Genomic DNA, 23,583 nt, shown 5'->3' with positions numbered 1-23,583 from the left:
AAATCTTGATACTGCACAATTTGACCATCCACCCAAGTGGAGCCCCACAATGAGGCCCCTTTCACACTATGTTAAGTGCTCATTATGCCGTATCACACAAGTACACAGCATCTCTGTCCCCTTCAATGTGATCACTTTACAGCTGATACTGTTCATGCCCCTTATATAACCTACCAGGTTTGCTAACAAAGCTAACATGAACAACGGTAAAGCACTTTGGTGGCTTTTCTACTTGTCACAGAGAATTGCAACTTAAATCATTTACATAGTCACTGATAGTGAGCACAAGTGCAATGCTACACTGAGATCCAACTGTGTCTCCTTTCCCAAAGCAGCTCCTACCTCGTCTGGCTTTGATAAAGCCAATACAGAATTTACCATAGCCTGAGGCACAGATCACAGTGTATGAGGTGACTGGAGCTTATCTCACCAGTACTGATTCTCATGCAATGCTGAACAACGTGTTTGAGTTGTACATGAAGCAATCTTTAAGATACACTTCCTTCAAGGAACTGAAAATGTCACATCAAACAAAAGTGAACTTTAATGTGGCAGTTATCTCTTCCTCTTGCTTCCCTTTCGCCAAAATCTTGATTGAGGAGACAAACTGATCTATTGTATAGCCTGAAGTACAGAGTTGATTGTTCCTAATTCTTAATCCACATTTAACACATTTTTCTTTATAAACAGTAAAATCAACACAAGAGTTCAGAAATGTACTGTATTACATAATGAGAATTCTCTGACGAGAGCTAAAGCCTAGATCAGGGCCAGCAGCAGTCGTAACATTGTTTCTCTACTGCTTGTCGGCTGTCAATGTGTCAGATCCTTGTTGTCAATGGGATGATACATGTAACCAGAGAGGCGAAAAGTGATATGATGAATTTCTAGCACTGAAATAGAAACCACTCTCTTTTTTACCATTGCCACAAGTAGATGACAGTTTCTCCAAGCAAGTTAAGAATAATGAAGTTATGGTTAGGTTGGAACCTAACAGCACAGCTTGCATAGTTGCACCCGATTAGTTGGGACAAGCAAGATTATAAGTTTCACTGCATAAGATTATAAATTTCACTGCTGCACGCATGCATTTATAATTTTGTGCATCACAAATATTCAGCAAGATTTTTTTTTCCAAATATGTTGTGATTTCCATGGGTATGGTTAGGCTGGATTCCAAGAGCACACAGATTAAATTTATAATCTTCACTGTCACAAATACTCAACTTTTTTCTGAGTATATCATGAATTACAAGACTGTGGTTAGGCTGGAATGTGACGGTCTGCTTGTGAGTTGACGAAGCACATAAATGTGAAAGATAAAATATCTGGCTGTGGTACACACTGACCTGTGTTAGGTTGGAATATGACACTTTTACTCACAAAAATTTAATTAATAATCTTTGTCACATTGTAAAGTGGCAAGATTTTCCCATCAAGCATGAATAATTTTGATGATGTATATTTGCATATTTCATATTTACTTAGAATGGGACTGGATTTCAGGTGAGGTTACCAAATTATTAATAATTTATTGGTCAATTCTGGGTCGCCCCATACTAACATTTCTGTAAAGTTTCACACTTGGAAATTAATGGCACATTGACTCTGACAGCTTGGATAAGTCAAGAACCTCCACGGTCTTCGAAAGAGAGATGGGCCAAGGGAGACAGTGCTGGAGATAGGGCAGTTTTTATGGCTCTGAAAAGAGTAGGATACAGGAGTTTTTACTGCATAGGTCTGTCATAACATTGAGAAGCTGGTGGAATGTGTTCCTCATGGTGGCCCCTGTCACTGCAAAAAGGATCTGGGGTAAGGAGATAGCTGAAAGCTTAAGTTCTTACAAGCATTGCCACGAGCCTTTCTAGCATGAAGGAATGTGCAGAGGATGCATGCCACAGATGTGGCCACAAAAATTTTTATGCAAGATGCCATGCCATATTTCCACCACGAGGCAAAGAAATAAATCTAACTGGGTGAATTTGTGGTCATTTAAGGAGTTACAGAATGTTCTAGATGATTTTACCAAACTGAGTATGAGATGAAGGCAGTTTGCTGACAGCTTCTTGACTCTTAGTGCGGGAGGCATTCCACTTGTTACGGGCACAATGATTACCTTTTAGAGTGCACACTAATGAGGCAAGCTCTGCTCTAAACTGAAGCATGACATCTCAGGAGATTCTCTGGTGGGTGTTAATAAGACAGACACACATCACTGGAGAGCATTTTGAGTCACTTCTGGCAAGGTGCCAGTAAACAGTCTCACTATCAAATTTCATAAAGTCCTGATTTCAACACCAAGAGTGGAATCATTTGTTTCTCTGTGAGCACAGAAATGAATCTGTGCTTCTTTGGGGAGACTGAGTCATTACGAAGTGCTTCTCTATGACGCACACTTGAGTCAAGTCTCTGCTCCTGGCTTATGAGGAAGCAAAATTCTGGACTTGTGTCTGGCTTTGTACTGAAGTAGTTTTGAACATAACAGTTTGCAAATGCTATTTCGTGTCCTCTGAGTGTTTAGAATTCACAGCTACGCAATGCAGTTCATGTGCACAATGGCCGGCAGCAATGAGCAGATCAGCACAGCAGAAGAGCTCTTCCTAGTATTGAATTCAGTGAAGCATCAGGGCTTGGCATATAGGGAATATGTAATAGTAAACATGTGTAAGTTCCATTTGCTTGATCTTTAAGGTCTCTACCATGAGTGCCAGTCAGGGTAGACACTGTCTTAACTTCGATCCTAACCAGTATCAACCACCTAGTGTTTCCATTGAATAAACGTGGCCGCGATTTTGAGTCAAGCCGTAAATGTTTAGCTGATCTCAAATTTAGATTAATGAGTAGAACTTAACATTCTATGTCAATACTTGTCCCACTTGACTTTTTAGTGCTTTTTTATAATAAATATCTTCACCAGCCTAGTTCTACTTTTCTTAGGATTAGAGTCCAAGTAACGATCCTGACTAAGTTAGTTTAGAGTATTGTCATGACTTGGGGGACTTATTCACACGTTATTTCCGGTTGCAGGCTGTCAATGGAAGGGCAAATTTAATTCATTTTTAGGTATGAGCATTGCATTCTATTTTAAACACAAAACTGATAACTATCACACGTACACATGCCATATGTACAAGTACACCTGGAGTAGCATTTGAAATGGTGACCCTGGTCCAGGATCTCACATAAGCAGGAACTTTTGAGAGTAGTACAAACTATCAGTACATTTTGCTGTAGATTTGGTTATTAGGAGGACTAGCAACAATTGGCTCAGTAATTTTAAATTTAAATTATTGGGAACTTTGCCCATTTTTACTTAGATTTGCTATTAGTAATTTTCAATTCATGTATTGGAAAAAGTTGTATATATACATGTCTTGCTGCATGTTAATCACTTTTTTCTTTCAGAATTTTTTAGTGGGTTCTCACTCCATTTTTTTTCTGTCACTGTGTCTTCTTCTTGTTTTGTTGTATCTGTCATTATGTGTGTAGTTAGGACAGAATTTTGTTTATAATGTTAGGGTAGCATAATATATCGGGAACTGATAGGCATGAGCCAATAAAAGTCAGATTCAACTAATGTGTAGAAATTTTCATATGTTTTATGTAATTATTTTTTATTTGTGTATGTGAGGAGAACAGACTGCAATGTTTATGTCAACAAAAAACAAGGTGCATACAGTGAGTGAACAGGGTAAGCTTGAGAATTGTGATGAAATTGCAGAAAAGCATGAAGTAGTCAAAGATATTTTGGATGATGAAGATAGCATCATTCTAGTTGGACAATTGTATCAACAATGAATTAACTTATCTTGATGATACTAGTTATGATCAGGTAATGGGAGATCAGTCAGATAACAAAGAACAGATGAGTATGCATGTAGAACCTGTTTTATCAGTTAGAAATTACTCGGAAGATGAATCAGACAGTCTGAAAGTACAGAGAAGGCATTTTAATGGGCCAACGTCGTGTCGTGTGCGTCCAGATGATATAGTCTGATGGGGACAGGGGGTGAGAAATGCTTCATAGGGAAGGAGCACGAGATGGGAGACTCTAGCCCATCAATGTGGATGGAGGGAGACAAACCCAAAGCAGAAAGATGAATAATGAGTACTGTGCGTACTCAATTAACTGAGGAGTTAAAATGAGATGGAGAAGCGAATACAAAACGTCTGAGACTGAGATTAATAAGACATGAACACAAGTACTGATACAGAAAGTAGGAGAGGAAACAGGAAAGAGCTGATCAACTGGAGAATTACATGTTGATATCCCGCATAATTACATGTTGATATCCCGCATGGAATAAAACAAGACATTTAAGATGCAAAGAAACAAGAAAAAGAGGCAAGAATAATTGCAAGAGTTGCACAGGAAACACAGGCAGAAACATGCAGTATCGCAAAAGTGGGAAAACCCTGTTCTACGAAAAATTCACATTAGAATAAAGATGCTAGAAGAGGAGAAAGAGCACAACACAAAATTCAAGGCTTACAGCAGAAACTTCAATAAGTTTTTGAGGAAAAAAAGTCCTCTGTTGAATGGAAACATGCATGCATGGCATTAGGTGCAAATTAGTAATTGCAGCAACACAATAGCTGCATTCAGTTAAGATGGTGCGACATGCATATCACGAATGTGAGTGTGTCACATCAGCCAGTGGATGGAGCAAGACAACACATGTTCGTACTAAAGAAATACGATTGGACCCAACAGAAGAGAATCTGAAATGGCATTTGACCATGAATGATATCCCTCCATCAAGAAATTCTAACATTACATAGAGGATGAGAACATGTTACATCCCCATACTTTTATCAAACAATTTGCAGAGGCAATACCTGCATATTGGCCAGAACACAAGAATACTAATTCTGTTTGCACACATCTAGAAGGTGTAGTCACAGAAGCAATGTGTAAGATGGCAAGATCTTACAGGATGTACGAAGAATTTAAGAATACATTCCTGAATCGCTACTAGTGACAGGCCACAGAAGATAGGATAAAACATGAATTAATGATGTACTGAGATATGAAGTCATCTGGTTTTAAAAGTCTGGTGAAATTCTTTGAACTGATGACCAAAAAGAAACCAATAACCTTGATGTACGATGTAACGACAGTGAAGTAATTCAGATGAGTTTAAAAAAACTGCTGCTGTCATATCAGCAGATGCTGACAGGCAGCAGCAGAGACGATACCGTGACATTCCAAGGTATCATACGGTAAGTAGAGTTTATAATAAATGAAGAACATATGAGACACAAGAGACGTCAACGCAAAGCAAATTGTGAGCAGCCAAATAATAATAATAATAATAATAATGATGATGCAGGGAATCTCGAGATGTCAAATACTTGGAATGGTAATGGAAGCAGGCCACAAAATAATGGTCATCAGTTCCGAAACCAAAATAATAATTGGAGAAACTGGAATGGTGACCATAGGAATAACAGATTACATTTTCAGTGGAGTGCAGCCACGCAAAACGAAGCTCATCTACGGGTCCTGATCGTGGAAGTCTGTCCACTGAACCCAAGCAAAGTAAGAGAGGAGGAAGGCATACAAAACTGACTAGCATCCAATGTGGGAACGACTGCAAGGAAACCCACACCTGAAATCAGAAGCAGTAATGTAAAATTATTACATTATGATGATGTACGAGAAGTGTTAGCTGACAAAACCGACACAACACAGAGGAATGGCTTGTATCCAACAGTCCAAATTTCAATAAGTGAGATCAAAGTGGAAGCCATCGTACATAGTGGCAGTCAACTTTCAGCTATCTCAGATCAATTTTACAATAAGTGTGCAAAATATGTAAATATCCCAATGTTGAAAGTTCAGAAAACAAAAATATGTGAGGGTGATACTAGGAAAAAGTACAGAAATAAGTAGACAAATCAGGTTGGACCTTATGTGTCAAGGGCACAAGCCCGTAGCAAATTTATTCACGGTGCCTAATTTCACAACCATAATTATCATCAGTATGGATTTCCTGAGTAAGCACAAGACAGTTATGGACCTGGGATGTGAAAATGCTACACTAGGATAAAAAAAGAGAAATCAACATTAGATTTGACAAGCAAGCTATGAAGGGACAGATTCCCTCTAGCTGACTAAAATTACAAGTAGAAAGTTCAGTTGGTAACACAGTTGAGCAACACCTGAGCTACAATGGAAAAAGGAACAATAGTGCAAGGGACAAGGTGGAAATTACAGAGATCAATCCAGCAACTGATCTAAAATTATCAGAGCTCACCAGAATAACAGAAATGGATAAAGAGGTATAAGAAACATACTGCAGACTAATGCTGAAGTATTTTTAACAAAACTGTGATTGGTCAAAGGCTTGCAAATACAGGTTCAACATAAAACCATGCAAAATTCCATGTTTCACTTTATGCAATACCATTGGCTTACAGTAAAAAGGTCTTTCTGGAGCTACAGAAAATGATGGAGAACTAGAACAAGCAACATCGAATTATAATAGCCCAATGCAGGTTGTTGACAAATGGGATGGCAGTATAGGCTTAGTCATCGACTGTAGACAGATTAACACAATTATTGTGGAAGAGACAGACTGGCCAGAAACATTTGAGTAGTTCTTATTGACATTTCATGGAGTGTCGGTATTTACATTTATCACACTCAGATTCAACTTCTGGTAGATTGAACTGGCACCCGAATATTGAAAGTTCGGGACCTTCATTGTGTTTGGTAGGTACTTTCAATTCAAAAGACTACCATTCGGCCTCAATGTGTTACTTGCAGCGTTTTTTTTTTTTTGTGACTTCGGGACTATACTGGATCAGAACCTAAGAGGCAGAATAACTTGTAAAGTCGATAACATATTAATATGGGAGAACATGGGTACAGCACAACGAGGAGCTAGGAGCCCTACTTGACAAAATGCGAGAACATGGAATGACAATTAACATTAACAAATTCTGCGTTGGGACAAGGAAAGTCCACTTCCTGGGTTACATCATTTCAGCAGAAGGGATAGCAGCCGGCTTGAAAAAAAATTAGAGATCATAGCTGAAATCAGAATACCACAGACACTTAAACAACTTCATGATTTCTAGGCATTGTAAATTTTTACAAAAGATTCATTTACATAGAGGAAATTGCCACACCGTGAGTTTGTGCCATGACAGGAAAGAAACCATTGTTCTTGTGGGAAGAGATCGCAGATAGGGAGTTCTGCGATTTGCAAGGCAGCATTACATGCACTACCATTTGTACAGCCACATCTTTCTGAAGATTTTTGTGTGGCCAAAGACAGCTCGAAGACAAGTCTTGGTGTATCAATATTCTGAGATTACAAAGAGCACGATCAAATGACTCCAAAGATGACTGCATTCAGAAACCATGTACTAACAAAGTGCAAATGAAACTATTTAGTTACAAAACTTTAAGCACTGGTGGTCATCTGAGGGTTTCAAAAACTTCAGTATTTTCTGTATGGACGCAAAACTTAAGTGTACACACATCACAAAGTGTCAGTGCTCCTGATGACAGTGCAAAACTCACATACAGCAGACTGGGGTGCTGGGTTTCTATACTCCAAAAGTACAACTTCACCTTGATCTACAAATCATGGTCTCACTAATATTATCACTGACACTTAATCACATTCACCAATAGGAGCCACAAAGAATGTGGAAAAGGTGTTTGAGGATGAGTCCTTCTGAATTTATTAGATTAAAAAGGTGGCATTTGAAAATTTCATAATGGCCTCAATGAAAAATATGCAAGATAAAGACCCACAACTTCTCAGGATCAAAACTAAATAGAATGAAAAAACCCACGCACAAATATGGGAGCAGTATCTTTTAAGAAAAGGTATGCAATTTTTCAGATGTAATGCACGCAGCACCCTATGGATAGTGTATGTACTAGAAGAGTTGATAAATAAGATAATTTGCTACACACATCTCAGCTGCACACATTTTGGTGCTTACAAATGCTTCCTGAAACTTAAAAGCCTATGCCACTTTGGAAATATGGAGAGGCAAATACAGAAGATTCTATCAATCTGCAAAGACTGCTAGAAAGCAAAAACATCTACAGTTTGGACGCAGGCACCACTGCAGCCAATTATGCTGACGAAATAAATGGAAACAGCTGCATCTGATCTGATGGACTCCCTACCACACATCATGTGGATTTAATTATATTAGTTTAGTGGTTGAGTTAATCCCAAAGAATGTGACACTTGTACCATTGAAAAAAGTCATTGAGTAGTTGATAAGCAGGGCACTGTACAAAGACTTTCTTGCACAAGTGGAACATGTTGACCGAATTCTGTCTGATAAAGGTCCCTGTTACCAGTCACAGACATGTCACATCACATGGAGGAACCATAAAATAAAACTGGTGTACACCATTGGGTACCACCCCAGTTCTAACCCTTGTGAGGGCATAATGAGAGATTTAGGGAACTTATGCAGGTTATACTGCAGAAAGAAGCATGCAACTTGGAATGTGTACTTGAAAGACTTTCAGGATGTCAAACGAGCTATCTCATAGCACAACCAAACTTTCACTGACAACAGTGCTGAAGAATAAGCATACTCCAGATTTGATGCAAGACACAGTCCACTTCCAACCTAGACAACGACTGAAGCGTGAGAAAATAGGGAAGCAATCCCTCCACAACATTTGAGTATTGGCTCAAAAACGGAAAGAAAGAGCTCGTAAGATGGCAATGGTGAGAGAGTTTCACGTCAGGCAGAAAATCCTCATGAAAGCCCACTGTTTGTTGGACAGGCAAAAGGGGGTTTGCCATGAACTTTTTACCGCATACTGTGGATCAGCAAGACTGCGCCACATGGTAAGGCCATGGAATTCTAAAGTCTCAAAGTGGAAAAGTCAGTAGAAGTCTACCATGTGAGCCACCTAAAAGCATTTGTCAAATAGAAAGAATAGCATTTATAATTTGTACATAAAGTAAATCATAAATAAAAATGGAACAAACACATACATTAAGTAATTTGAAACACTGTAATCAACACGACCCAAACACTGGCACAATGTTGTGTTTCCTTGGATAATATTGGAAATGTTTGATCATTTGAATGGTGACTGTTAGGTAGCAAGGTGCAAAGCAGCATCGCGGCTTGAATGCAAAGAACTGCAAAGTACCTTCAATGCGATGATATCTTTGTCAGAAGTCAGGACATACAGTGATCCTGAGTATTTTGTTTAATAACATGAGATAATGATTTTCCATTTAACATTGACAAAGCAGTATTTGTTGTTTCTTGCTCAAGTCGGTGTGACTTGGATATTGTTGTACTTTCTCCCTGTTAGACCATGGTACTTTCTCCCTATCACACCGATACAGAAGGCCATTTATCATGGGTATGGTGGCCTCACCAGACATGCGAGAGTGCCGATTTATACTACAGTTGAGAAAGGGCTTGATGCAAGGTGCACAAACTGAGTTCATATAAAGGAACACAGAATGATAGTCAAATGTCATAGGACAATATTTTCATGAAACTGCAACCCAGAATATAATGACAGACTGTGTATAGTGATAAAAGAAGAAAGGGACTGCCATAACTGTTTGATTTAAGAAGATTCCTACCATTAATTATTATTCGATGCTCAACAAGTATCAATATAATAAACACTCAATGAAATGTGCAAAGCAGGAAGTTATAAGAAAAGGATTAACTCATAATGGGCACTAACAAGGAAAGTAAAAGGAAAGTGGTATGCACCAACAAGGTAAATCAACACAAAGCAAACTAGGTACATAACTCTTCTGCATTATTAATTAATAACACTGGACATTTAAGGACAGTTTGGGGTGACTCTCACCTGTGTCATAAAAATTTCTATGTCGATCCACACATTGCCATTTGTTTTCGGACGTTAGTGATAGCCTATCTGCAACATAGGGTCCAGTCGTAGCACCAAGACAGACAACGGACTTCAATAAATTTAGAGAAAGTTATAAAATTTCATGTTAACATTTTAACTAACCTTAGTGGTGACGTAGAAAGTAAAACTGTTTTGGCTAACCAAGCACTAATCTTCCATAACCCTACAACCATCAAAAATAACTTATGGATCAATAATGACCGTTTAAGTCTAAGTAAATGTAAAGACAGAATTCAATAATTAGTTAGGCAACACTTAATTTGATAGTCCATCGAAGTGTAAAGGCAATATTTTGAATTAAAATTGAGCATGTTGAACTCATGTTTATGAATGTAAAGAAATAACTCAACAATTAGTCACAGAATGTTTAATTTCATAGTCCTTCAGAGTACACAGACAATATTTGTATCAGAATTGAAATGGGAAAACTCATGTTTATGAGAACTCAGTATGTAAAAACATAATGTAATTAGTCATAAGCATTAAGGTTATTGTTATGCATAAAATTGTTGGGTGTACACAATGCTACAGCGAGCACGGGGGAACAGTAGACACACTGGCAGAGGTGAATCGACTGGGAGGAGCCAGCAGCAGGTGCACGGGCATGATGCTGCAGGGAGCGAACAGCTGATGAGAGCTTGTCATGGATATGAGAGGAAGTGAAGTGAAGAGGCAGACGTACAACACACGACTTGAGAGGTCCTGTGGGATAGGGTGTAAACGACTGAGGTAAGGGCGCATGCCAACCTGTCAACTGAAAGCAGGCATGTGTTGGTATATGTCAAACCACTGGGTGAAAAGTCTCGCCATGAGGACGGCTCCAGCCAGAGTTCACTGTTGGCACAGGGGCATGTGGGCAGCTGCTATTCTGGGTACCAGGAGACGAGCACTATTTATGTCCTCCAAAACAAAATCATGTAGTTTTAGCCACTTTTCAAGAAATGACTGTACCACAATGCAAGAACGGAACTCTTGCTGTCACACATTGGCACAAGATGTACTCAGGAGGTAACTCTAAATAAATGTCAACTATTAGTAGAACCACTTGATAATCAATTTTGGGGCCCGCAGAACAAGATCGGAAGACTATGAAGAGCACAAGTAACAAGATTTTTGAAGACACAAGAAATGAAGACATTCAGGAGAGAAGGCGCAAGGCAAAAGCACAAAAAGAGTACAAGAAAAAGAAGACATCTAGCTGCAGAAGAAGCAGGTCCCCTTCCTCATAAAAGAAACAACTATTTGAACCACAGAAAAAGTTTAAAAAAGCAAACTTAAGCAATCACAGTAAAAGAACAAGATGACGACTGCTAAATGCGCATTATGCTTCATTTCTGAAATTGTCTCGAAAATAATGAGGTACTTCAGAAGTGCTAGTCCCATGTCTCCTCCTAACACTGTACCCTGGGCATCATCCACTTGTTTTCTGTCCAGTCCACGGACAAGAGCAACAGCTACAAGAACCCAGCACAGTTGTGGAACAGTATGCTAGCTCTACATGTGGATGAGCAAATGCCACACCTGAACCACTGGAATGCAGTAAGCAGTCAAACACTAATGCCACTAATGCATTAGCTCCTCTTGGAGTCAAGCGAGTTCATGGACTAAAATGTCAAGAGTAATCCATGTATTGGTATAAGGTCACACATTCTTTCATTCCAATGCCACCCCGGCAAAACACAGTGTTTCCCCCTCTGAAACTTTCTGCTCCCATGTCATGAAAACTTGCAGTTCTGTGCAACGAAAGATTAGAGCCCACAGACACGAGTACATACTGTATATCTGCACAAACTGTGACACCAACTACATAATAAATAATAATAATAAATAAATAATAATTTTTTGCATTCATGTTCTTTGGTTTTCATTCTCATTCAATTGTCATATGTAAAGTTATTGCAAATCATTTTATTTACTGTTTAAATGTTTTGTCCATTATGCATTTCTATGTAATGTGTCTGAATACATTTTAAAGTTTTTTGATTAGTTAAGTGATAATGTCCATGATAATTGTCCAACCTAATCATTTAAGTTACTTAGAAGTACAGGTGAATGCAAACCACCTGCAACTCAGGGTGTTTGTGTTCATGCTTCCTTTGGAAAGGTGCTTTTCTCTTTTATTTACGTATTTTAAAGTTAAAACAGATCTAGCTTTAGCTTGTGAACTCTGATGCGCTTAGAGGCTGACCATGTTTGATTTTCATTAATGTAATGTGTTTTTTTAACAGTAAATGTAGATCACTTTTAATTTTAGGTTTGTGTGTCAAATAATTTAGAGAAAAAGCAAATTATAGATAGTTTTTGGATGGCCATAGACTTTAAGCATTACCTTTTAGATTAACATATTCATGTTTGTGGATGGATGATTGTGGTGCACTTTCAAATTGAGTTGCATCAGTGCACTCAAGGGTAGGCTGGAGGCTGACTTTACTAAGCACACTTGCGGAAAACTTGTTAATGTTAAGACTGATCCATGATAACTTTTTTTTTTCCACCATTACCCCCCTCCTGGTCATTTTGGTGTTAAGATTTGGAACTGCTGAGACAGAGAACCAAGAGTTCTACAGCAAGAAGTGCCATCACAAGAATAAATAAATGACCACAGGTTAATTTATTAGAGTATGCAGTCTCCAAGAAAATTGGTATGAAAATTGTTTGGCATAACATAGGATAGGTTCAGATTTACTAATATATGTTCTGTGAAGTCAATTTTTCACTTGGTTGTGCAACATCACAGCAGTTGCGTAATCATAGTGGAAAATTAGTCGGTAGTGGATAGGTTCTGTAAGATGGCCCGATATCCCATCATACATGAATAATTCTGACAATACCACCCCATTGAGAAGCTGGCGGAACAGGATCCTAGTGGCGCCCCTGTCATTGCTGAAAAGAATTGTGGGTGAGGCAGCAGCTGAAAGATTAAGCTCTTTGAGATAACATCTTACAAGCATTCCCACCAGCCTATTCAGCATGAAGGAATGTCCTGGGAATGCCCTCTGCAGATATGGCCAAAGAAATTCTCATGCAAAACACCATGCTATATTTCCGCCACAAGGCAGAGAAATGAATCTAACTGGCTGAATTTTTAGTCAAATGAGGAATTATAGAATGTTCTAGAAGGTTTTACAAACAGAGTATGATGTGAAGGCAGTTCGTCGACAGCTTCACAGCTCATGGTGTGGGAAGCATTCCATTTGTCATGGGCATGATGACCGGCCAATTGGAGAGTGCACACTAATGAGGCGAGGTCTGCTCTAAACTGGAACACAACATCTCAGGAGATTCTCTGCCTGGTGTCAGAAGAACGCATCGCTGGAGAGTATTCTGAGGCACTGCTGTCAGTGAACAGTTTTACTCTTAGATTTCATAAGGTTTTGATTTGAATTCGATGATATACACACCAGGGATTGAAAGATAGGGAATCTTTAACAGTAAATATGTTGCTTGACCTCTGAGCTTTTTACTGTGAGTGCCAGTCAGGGTGGAGACTTTCAGTGCTAACCAGCATCAACCACTTAGTGCTTCTGTTGAATTTCGAGTCAAATCGTAGATGTTTTGGCAATCTCAAATTTTGATTAATGAGTAGGAGTTAACATTCTCTGTCAATGATTGTTCAGTTCGCATTTTTAATTTTTTTCATAATAAATATCTTCACAGTACCCAGTTGTTCTGTGTTTCCTTGGATTAGATTCCAAGTACATTTCCTAATTAAGTTCGAGTAGAGTACCATGAAAACTTTGGAGCCCTATTCACATGTTATTCCAGGAAGCAGGTTGTACTGGGTGGCCCAAAAAGGATGGTCGGATTTGAACTGCGTAGTACCATTGAAAGGTGAGGAGGGGGGACCACTGCCGGCCGTCTGCAAGTCGGCCATTACACCCAGTTTGCCACGAGATGGCGCAGTGGACGGTCGAGCATCGTGTTTTTGCTGTGGAACAGTTTTTCAGAAATGATGACTCGTTTATTACTGTGCAACGATTGTTTCGACAACGTTTTGGTGTAGCGCGTGATGGACCCATTCCAGATCGCAGATCCATATCACGTTGGGTGACTGCATTCCAGACAACAGGGTCTGTCAAAAGTGGTAAATCTACAGGGCGTACACGTACGGCAGTTACTCCACAGAACATTGATGATGTTAGAGCGTCAGTGCTGCAAAGCCCGTGTCATTCCACTAGGCGTCGTGCTCAAACTTTAGGCCTCAGCCGTAGTTCGTTGCAGCGTATTTTAAGCCGTGAGTTACAGTTTCACCCATACAAAATTATGATCACGCAAAAGCTGTATGATCGTGAATTTGAGCAGCGAAGATGATTTTGTGAATCAATGCTTGACATTTTGTACTCTAATAATGATGTTGTGCTTCTTATGTCAGATGAAGCCCATTTCCATTTAGACGGCTATGTCAATAAACAAAACTGCAGGTATTGGGCAGCAGATAATCCCAGAGAATTGCACCAAAAACCTCTTCATAGTGCTAAGGTAACAGTCTGGTGTGGAATTTCAAGAGTGGGGATTGTTGGTCCTTATTTTTTTGAGGAGAACAACGCTACAGTCACAGTGAACTCGAAACGTTACGTTAACATGCTACGTAGCTTTTTGGTGCCAAAACTGCGAGAGTTACATGTAAATCAAGATCGAATTTGGTTTCAACAGGACGGGGCCACGGCCCACACAGCCAATGACTCCATGTGTGTTTTAAGGCGGATGTTCCCCCACCACATCATCTCGCGTTTTGGAGATGTCCACTGGCCCGCGAGATCACCTGACCTCTCAGCCTGTGATTTTTTTCTTTGGGGATACCTAAAGTCAAAAGTCTACGTACAGAAGCCCCGAAACTTAATTGATCTGAAGGAGGCAATCAGTGCGGAAATTATGGCAATTCAAGAAGAAACAGTAGTGAAAGTGATGGAAAATTTCGAGGAAAGACTTGTGGAATGCATCACCGAGGAAGGACACCATCTTCCGGAAGTCATTTTCCGTACATGATTTTTTGTGGTTAGTTCTTGTAATTGGGTGCCTGGGAGCATTTAGTTACGTAATTGAATAAAATTAATTTGTAAAACTGATGGAGTTATAGTTATTTAAAATGTGACCATCCTTTTTGGGCCACCCTGTATATGGCTGAGACAATTTAATTTGTTTTTAGGCATGAACACTTCATTGAGACACAACACTGGCAATTGTTACACATACACATGCCGTATGAGCAATCCCACCTGGAATAACATTTGTACATACATGTTTCTTCAGAATTTGTCATGAATTACAATGTTATCGTTAGATTGGGACCTAATAGCACAGCTTAAATTAAATTAAATTAGTAACCATGTTTGTCAAAATATTTGCCTGCTTTTCTGAATGTATTATGATTTCGGAGACTGTGACGTAGGGCCTACTGACGTAAGAATGTAACAATTTTCCATCAAAACACATCAACTTTCAGCTGCTCTCTTGTTGGCTGTGAAGGTTCAGAGACAACTCTTTTCTTCCAACCCTACCTTATGGCTAGTGCAGCCAACACTGCTGCATGAAACTATAGTTTTACCCTGACGAGTATTTTGGTGCATGTTATGTACATATAGGCCTACTGTAAATCGACAACGAAAAGACGATTTCTTGATGAGGGATGGATGAAGGGTTCTCTCTCTGTTCAAAATTTCCTTCACAGCAATTTCTCCATCATTTGTGCAATCACATAGGCCATGAAGAAAATCGAGTGCACTTAGAGCTCAAAGACATGTTCCAGTGTGTGGACCCTCATATGCCAGAAAGTTAGTGATAAGTGTATACCTCACTTATCACTATAGAAGATACTGTCTACTACGACTATGCCTACGGCACATAGTGATCCGATTCACAAGTTGTGTCAGTTCATTCCTTTCATAGATGAGGCTTTACTTTCTCTAATCAGAGATTCCCATACAATGTGATATCAAGTGAACCAGTAACAATCATAGTCATTTCAGTGTCACTGAAACTGATTAGTACACAGTGACACTTATTTGCAATTTGAATGGGGTCTTGAAGGTACAAAGTTCTGTGAATCATTGCATGAAATTGTAACTGCTAACAGATGTAACCATGACATCCTGTATCAACAAAGAGAGAATTTACACATGGAGAAAGAAAAATCATTTATTTAATACATTATTGGCTGCAATTAAAATGAGATGTCATTTAATACCTGGCAAAGGCAAATATCAAATTTGCCAATAACTGAATTAACATATCCTGTCATTATTCAGACACGTAGTTCTCACTGGTCCTATCAAACGAATATATTTTTGTATCATGATGAAGCAGTTGTGACTAACAATAACCGAGAGTAACTTGCTTCTGTCAGCAATTGTGTTACTCTTGCAGTATCTGCAATCCATGTTTAAAAGGCATCTTGTAAAAAACAACAGGCAAAGTGTAATCCTGAACCTGCCGATATCACTTGACAACTTGTACATAATGAATGACCTGCATCATAAGTACATACAACTGTTAACAGAAGATGATAGTTATTTTAACCATTGTTTTATATTAATCACCTTTATTTCATCCGGAAACTAAAATGTATTTATTTAATAGGACTAGTGGGAACAACCACGTACAAATGATGACAAAGTAATATGTTTAGGACCTGAAGATAGGTCTTCCAATTTTAAAACGCATCATGCTTTAAATAAAAGCACATTTGCGACTGAAGGCTGTGGTCATCTCTTTCATATCTCACATTTATTGGCTTCACAAAGTCACAAGCAAACCATTAAATACCAACATAATCTAAACCTCAGGCAATGTTACAAATCAGTCTGTCACCACATTCCAAGAACTAATACAGTAGTAAAATAAACCGAGTTAGCATTCCATTCTCTTTTGAGCGTCACCATACCAATAGTCAAAGCCGACTTCAAGTCTCAGTTGGTTTAACCCACACTCGGCAAAGACAATTTTTTTTAAAATAATGGAATGTGCAATGAGGTTCATCCAATTTGAGCTAACCTCAATATCTTTGTTGTGGTGGTAGTGTAGACCAAAGAACAGGTTACACTGAAGTATGAAAATCTGGGTGTGAGCTGGTGGAGCCAATGACTGTTGATGCCAAACATAGGTTTTGAAAATATACATAATTAGATAGATGAAAAATCTATTTACCAAGCAGCATCAAGAGAACACAGATATAAAAGGTATTACACTTTGGAAGCTTTCGGAATCAGTGGCTCCTCCTCCTGGCGGAAGAGTTGAAGGGGAAGGAAGATGGGTGAAGGAAAAGGACTGGTGAAGTTTACGAATTAGGGGAGAGTTCTATCCAATTAGTTATATTTTTAAAAATTGATTTTTTTTGTTTTTTAAAAACATATCAACCTGCAGCATATCATAACATGTTTATGCCTTTGGCTTATTTAACCATAGTTTGTCACATTTATTTTGATGCACTTTTCGTTATGAAAATCAAAACTGCACAGTAAATTCAGAAAATGCATCCTATACTAGATAATGAACAAGTCTCTAAGCATTTTGATCGATATTAGGCCTACACACCTACAGCATACCTAAACCAAGAAAAATGCAAGGTGAGATGGGATGTGTCCACTACATAATTTTTGTGCTATTTTGTAACATACAAGATGTTCTCAATGAACTTGTGATACAACTTGCGCCCATATAAAATGGTTAAAAATTCACCTGGTTCAAACAGTTATCACGAGTAAACCATTGGCAAGCTCACTATTGTCTGGCAATGTCATTTTCATTGCTACAGACTTGTAGAAACTTTTTGCAGATACTTCTTATTTTTTTCCATTTATGATCTTGAAAGTCAAGTATGGAAACATTGTTTTCTGTGATGAGTGTGATGTATTTTTGTCAGTTATGTAAAATCCAAAGATTCCACGAGATTCAAGGCTACTCAGTACAGCAGAATCCATCAGTTCCTACTACACAAATCTACTCTGATTTATAATTTGATTTTTAATTCATAATGAGTAGGGATAGCACATGTCTCCCATGTAGCAAGGAAAATCACATATTTATTTTTTTGAAACTGAGGAGCTACTCTGACATTCACCTACAGCGAATTATAGAAATTACAGAAAACATAATTTTATTGCCTGGCTGGATGGGGTCTGATTAAATGCACATCTCATTTTAGCAGCATGAAAGATATTTAGCTGTCGATGTGTATTATGTGTTCATTTCACACAAATTTTGAAAATATTTTGGGTAAAACAAGGCTACAATAAAGGTTTTGCAAAGACCACAAGTGATGCTAATCTTTTGCCAGAGCACAATTACACTAACTTATTTACCACCTGATGATGAACAACTGCATGAACTGATTATCATTGAAGATGGACTCATTATAATTTCTCTTGAAATTTGCTTATCAGCAAACCATCAGAAACAAACGTATTCATCATTAAATAGATGAATTTATCATCTAGGAATGTTATCTATAAACCGCTCTGTCTGCTCTGAAAATGTAGACATTATAAAAATTAATAAACTATTCTTCACTGGTGCTTCTAATGGGAACAGTGTGGGTTTGAGCCTGCAGACATTTGAATAACAAGAGAGAAATCAAATAGTCTAGATTCTACAATTTTGAACCAAGAAGAAATTATGTTGCTCCGCAAAACTTACATATGTGAGCTGACCGTTGAGCTAAATGCCAAGTATATCATAAATATTTCTGGGCTTCGAGTGCAGACCGTCACTTACGGGTGTGAAACACTACTGCTAGCCTACATTCTACAGCGTCAATATCTTAAATCACCAAGCACATCAGTAATATTCACAATGTATTTTCTGTAAAATGTGGCAACTTATTGGTGGACTCGAAGTATATACTAGCTTGTAATGTACGAAATGCCTTTTGATTTTACTATAAGTTGAGAGAACAATCTTGTTTCTCCTACGGATGTTTTGCTTGACTGACACGTTTGATAACCATAAATTTGCAAATGGAAATTCTAAAACCTAATGAATACCAAAATGCAGTCGAACCCTTACTGCTAGGGCAAGGTAGAAAGGAATATAATCAACTGATGTTGTACATACCGGTAACGCACGCGGTAACTGCGGTGGGTTTATGTGCGGTTACGACGTAATGGTAAGTCATCTTTTCAATTTACTTTGGGCAACTGAATGTTTACACAGTTTGAAACACCAAATGCGCGTGATATGTTATTTATGCTTCACTTATTCGCACACAGTACATCTCTTGCAGAAAATAAAAACATCAAAATGTATCTTTGGAAAGTCACAAACAAAACATGGTTTCGAGAATGAATCGATTCTCTCAATGGCAGCGGTGTATTATCTATGTTATTTTCGATGCCTGAGTACTCGTTAGCGTTAGGATGTCGTATACTTTTTATAGGAAGAGGCTTGCACATAATTTTATTAACTCTTAAAAATAGAGGGGTTCGACTTTTTCGTTCTAGATATTACAAGAATTATTCAGTTTTTTTTGTTTATAGTTGGCCCTCCTGTTAACTTTCAAATTCGAATTGGGAATGCGCATTTGTAACAGTTTTATTGTGTGCTGCATAGTGAGGAAAATTGAAGTCCGTGCTCGATAGTGTATATAGTTTTTGTTAAAATTTATATCTACATTTTTATACTGTTTAGTAGACGGCATACGGGAGTAGCTGACGTGTGTGTGAGATGTTCGTGACTGCTGTCTGTTTCTTGAACATATCGCTATAGCACGAGATTTGATTAATTTTTAGATTGTAAACGCAACATTCAATCTTCTCGCTCAGTATATCCTGTGACAGATCATTCTGGAGACAAGAAAACTATCCTAGGAGAGAGGTGAGCAACATTACATAACATTAATCGTAATCCATAGATTTCGCGGACAGGGTCTCGGAGATGCGGAGAAAGAGGGCAGACATCTAGAGTAATTTAGTTAAATTGTAATGAAATTACTTAAACACTATAGAAGATTGTTTTGCACTGCTATCGCAAACTATAAAAAACAGAAAACCATTAATGTTGAAAGTTTCTTTGAAGATCATCGTAGTTGGCGTCTGGGATTTGACCAAGGAAAGTTAATCTTAAACTCCCCAAAATTATTAGCTTGATATTATGGGGCAGGTCGTTACATACGTGTACTCCCATTTATGCGACTCCTTTCTGTGCGTATGTCGAGGCCTTGTAAGTTTTTGTAGGGTCATTCCATGTCAAGTCAGCCAGGCCTTGACACCAATCATGTCAGATTTTGATGAAACTTGGTACAATTACTTCTTTTATCATCCTGAAAGCACTTGTAAAATTTTTTTGCTCTATCTCTTATAGTTTTTTTTAATAAATTTTTAAAGTTTTTAGATTTGGCTTTGTTTCAGCAGTCGGAAATTGTAACTTAAACGTGTCCTCACAACTAAAAAAATTTGTATATTAAAGAACGCTCAAGATATCAGTATGAAATTTTGGAATACGTTTGTGTATTATATCTAAATGTTAAAAAAAATTACCATAAAGATACATTAAATTCTTCCAAATGAAAAAATTATAATTTTTTTTTTTTTTTTTTTTTTTTAAAAAAGCTAACGGGTGTTTAGTTTTACAAAAACTGCAATATCTAGAGTCTCAGACCTGATAGAAAGCTCAAATTTGTTTTAAAATACTCTTAATTGTATAGGCTATTAGATAACAGAAAAATTATGTTGGCTTTTTAACCTTTTTAATAGTTATCTAATTTTTAAAATAATATTAATTATATTTTAAAAATAAAAAATGCCAGGTGACTTAGACACCGAAAATAAGTTTTTGTCTTCTTGGAGTAACAATGTACACTTGGATTTTGTATTGTTACTCCTGTGTTTTGAAGTAAAAATTATTACAGTGTTAAATAGTGCTTGGATAGTATTTTATTAAGTTTATTCGAACTCTCAGTAAGTACTGTTGCTTAGTTTACAGAGATTCTTTTCCAATATCCTACAAAAGTAACCAGAACAGTAATCAGACCAAAAGTGAAATCAGTATGTCAGATATTCAAACCTGTAGTGTAGGGTTATTTAAAAAATCTGACTGTTTCCAAAAAACCTACACACCTTCAAAAAAGTTACAACCGGTATCAGAATTGAGTGAGGAAGAAAAAGATTTGATCCACTTACGATCTGGAATTAATCTGTGTGAATTTAAGAATATATGTTCACACCACAGCTACTACTTTTTAAATGTTTTTGAAAAGTATCAAACAACATGTGTAGACCCACTAAAAAAACACAAAAAGCCCATCAAAAAATCGTTGAGAAGTGTAGGCGTGGATCTTTCTAAACAGTTACTGACAAAAAATATTAGCATAAAACCTGGACAAAAGCTTTGCTCAACATGCCGTAACTTTTGTGAGGAAAAATTAAGAGTTGAAATCAATGAAAGTGAAACAGATGATGAAGTCATGGTTGAATTAGAATCATTGGAATCCAGAAATGAATCCCTCGTACAAACAAACATTGCTCTTGGTTATTTAGGTTTAACACCGATAAAGCTTCATGGCTTGTCAGAACAAAGTAAAGGGTCTTATTTTAAAAGGAAGGTTAGCAGTATTGAAAAGACTGCAAAAAAGGCGGTTTCAAAAGCATTAAAATATGATGCACCAAGTTCTGATGATGACGAAGAAGATAAAAGTGTGGTTGAGAAAGCAAAGGATCAAAATGATTTCTCTTATGAAAGAGAAGATTTCATCTGTTGGGAGGTCTAGAAAAATCCAGATTCTGACCTTGGCTCCAGATTCTTGGACTCGAAATAAAGTGATGAAAGAATTTAATGTAAGTGAGTACATGGTGCGACATGCTAGAAAGCTAAAATCTGAAAAGGGTATTTTGGAAACTCCTGGTCCAAAAAAAGGTAAAACTCTTTCTGAAAATACAGTAAGACTTGTAACAGATTTTTATGAAAAGGATGAAAGTTCCAGAGTGCTACCTGGAACAAAAGACAAAGTAAGTGTTCAAAAAAATGTGTACATGCAAAAAAGACTCATTTTGTGTAACTTGAGAGAACTCTATTATTCTTTCAAATGGGAGAATCCCGAGGTAGAAGTAGGATTTTCAAAATTTTGTTTCTTGAGACCTAAATGGTGTATCCTTGCTGGTGCTGCAGGCACACACACTGTATGTGTATGCAGTATCCACCAGAATGTTAAACTATTACTGGATGCTGTGAAAATTGAAGAATCTTATAAAGACCTAATTAAGATGCTTGTGTGCAACACAGAAAACCAAAACTGCCTGCTACATCATTGAAACAGCTGTCCTGCAAATACTGCACTAACAGAGTGCTTAACTGAAAAACTAAGTGAAGATTATGATTTAGAAGAAGAAATTGTAATCAGTCAGTGGGTTAACACAGACAGGGCAGAAATGATCAAACAGTCTATCAGTGTTGAAGACTACATTTCTTTATTGGTTAGGTAATTGGAAAAGCTCACCCCACACTCGTTTATAGCAAAATCCCAATCAGCAGCCTTTAAAAGATTGAAAGAAGACCCACCACCCAAAACAGCAATTATTGTGATGGATTTCAGTGAAAATTATTCCTTTGTTATACAAAATGAGATCCAAAGTTACCACTGGAATAGAGGTGGTTGTACTCTACACCCAGTTGGAGTTTTTCTAAGAAATGAGGAAAACAATGTTTTTGTTTCCAACCACTGTTTTATTAGTGATGACCAAGAACATGACACTGGTTTTGTTAACTTTGTACAAAAAGAAATTACAAAGTGGCTGTCATTACATCATACTGACATTGACTCAGTTCACTACTTTACAGATGGTTGTGCTGGGCAGTACAAAAATAGGAACAGTTTTAAAAATTTGACTGAACACTTGAGATACTTTAATTTGAAGGCCCAACACTCTTTTTTTGCAACAAGTCATGGGAAGTCAATTTGTAATGGCCTAGGAGGAACTATTAAAAGAATTTTAAGGAAAGCCAGTCTACAGCTTTCAGACAAAGAACAAATAATGACAGCAATCAATGTGTATAAGTTTTGTGAAAAAAATATTGAAAACATTCATTTTCACTTTATTGACAAAAAAGAAGCTGATTTGCTACGGTTAAAACTAGAAAAACGTTTTTCAGCAACCCGAACCTTTCCTGGAACTAGAAGTTTTCATAACTTCAAACCACTTCCAACAAACAACCTTGAAATTAGAAGGACTACAGATAGTGTAAAACCCTCCTTAGTCTTTTCTTTCCATTCTTCTTCTGATTGGGTTCGTGTTGAACCATCCATAAATTGCTATGTGGCTGCAAATTATGATGGTAACTGGTACTTTGGACTGGTAAAAACAATATTCAATGATGAAGAAGATGCAGAAATTCTATTTCTACATCCTTCAGGACCCGCTGCGTCATTTTATTGGCCTGAAAGAGAAGATTCCTGCATAGTGCCTTTGGAGCACATAGTCTGTGTAGTAGACGCACCTCAATCAAGCGGCACTGGGAGAATGTATTACTTCAAAAAAGACTGTATCAAAAGAACTGAAAGCTCTTGGATGAAGTGGAAAAACAGTTTGAATCAGCATTAATGTTTATTAAAAAGACGAAATTACTCAAAAAATTCAATGTTTCAAGCAATCAGTTGGGTTATACATAAGTGCCGTAAGTAAACTATCTTTGTACATAATTCTAATGTAATCTACTATAATTAAAAAAAATGTTAAAAAGCCATCATTATTTTTGTTTTATCA

The 23,583-nt window shown here is 37.5% G+C and overlaps 2 protein-coding genes across 2 annotated transcripts in view; one reads left to right on the top strand and one right to left on the bottom strand.

Annotated features, from left to right (window-relative positions):
- Positions 1–19,138, bottom strand: part of LOC124784801 (DNA damage-binding protein 1) — a 176,864-nt gene extending 157,726 nt beyond the window's left edge. Inside the window, exon 1 of the mRNA XM_047254130.1 lies at positions 18,944–19,138. Coding sequence (XP_047110086.1) covers positions 18,944–19,004 — 61 coding nt within the window. The 5' untranslated portion in view covers positions 19,005–19,138. The remainder of the gene's footprint in view (positions 1–18,943) is intronic.
- A 242-nt stretch (positions 19,139–19,380) lies between these two features.
- The window catches only part of LOC124784817, a 54,260-nt gene continuing 50,057 nt past the window's right edge, over positions 19,381–23,583 (top strand). The window contains exon 1 of the mRNA XM_047254131.1: positions 19,381–19,702. The gene's annotated coding sequence lies outside the window, so the exon portion shown is untranslated. The remainder of the gene's footprint in view (positions 19,703–23,583) is intronic.

The sequence above is a fragment of the Schistocerca piceifrons genome, chromosome 1 (assembly GCF_021461385.2).
Source record: "Schistocerca piceifrons isolate TAMUIC-IGC-003096 chromosome 1, iqSchPice1.1, whole genome shotgun sequence".
Taxonomy (NCBI): Eukaryota; Metazoa; Arthropoda; class Insecta; order Orthoptera; family Acrididae; genus Schistocerca; species Schistocerca piceifrons.
Note: the sequence above shows the minus strand (reverse complement) of the source record. Positions and strands in the feature narration are given on the sequence as shown.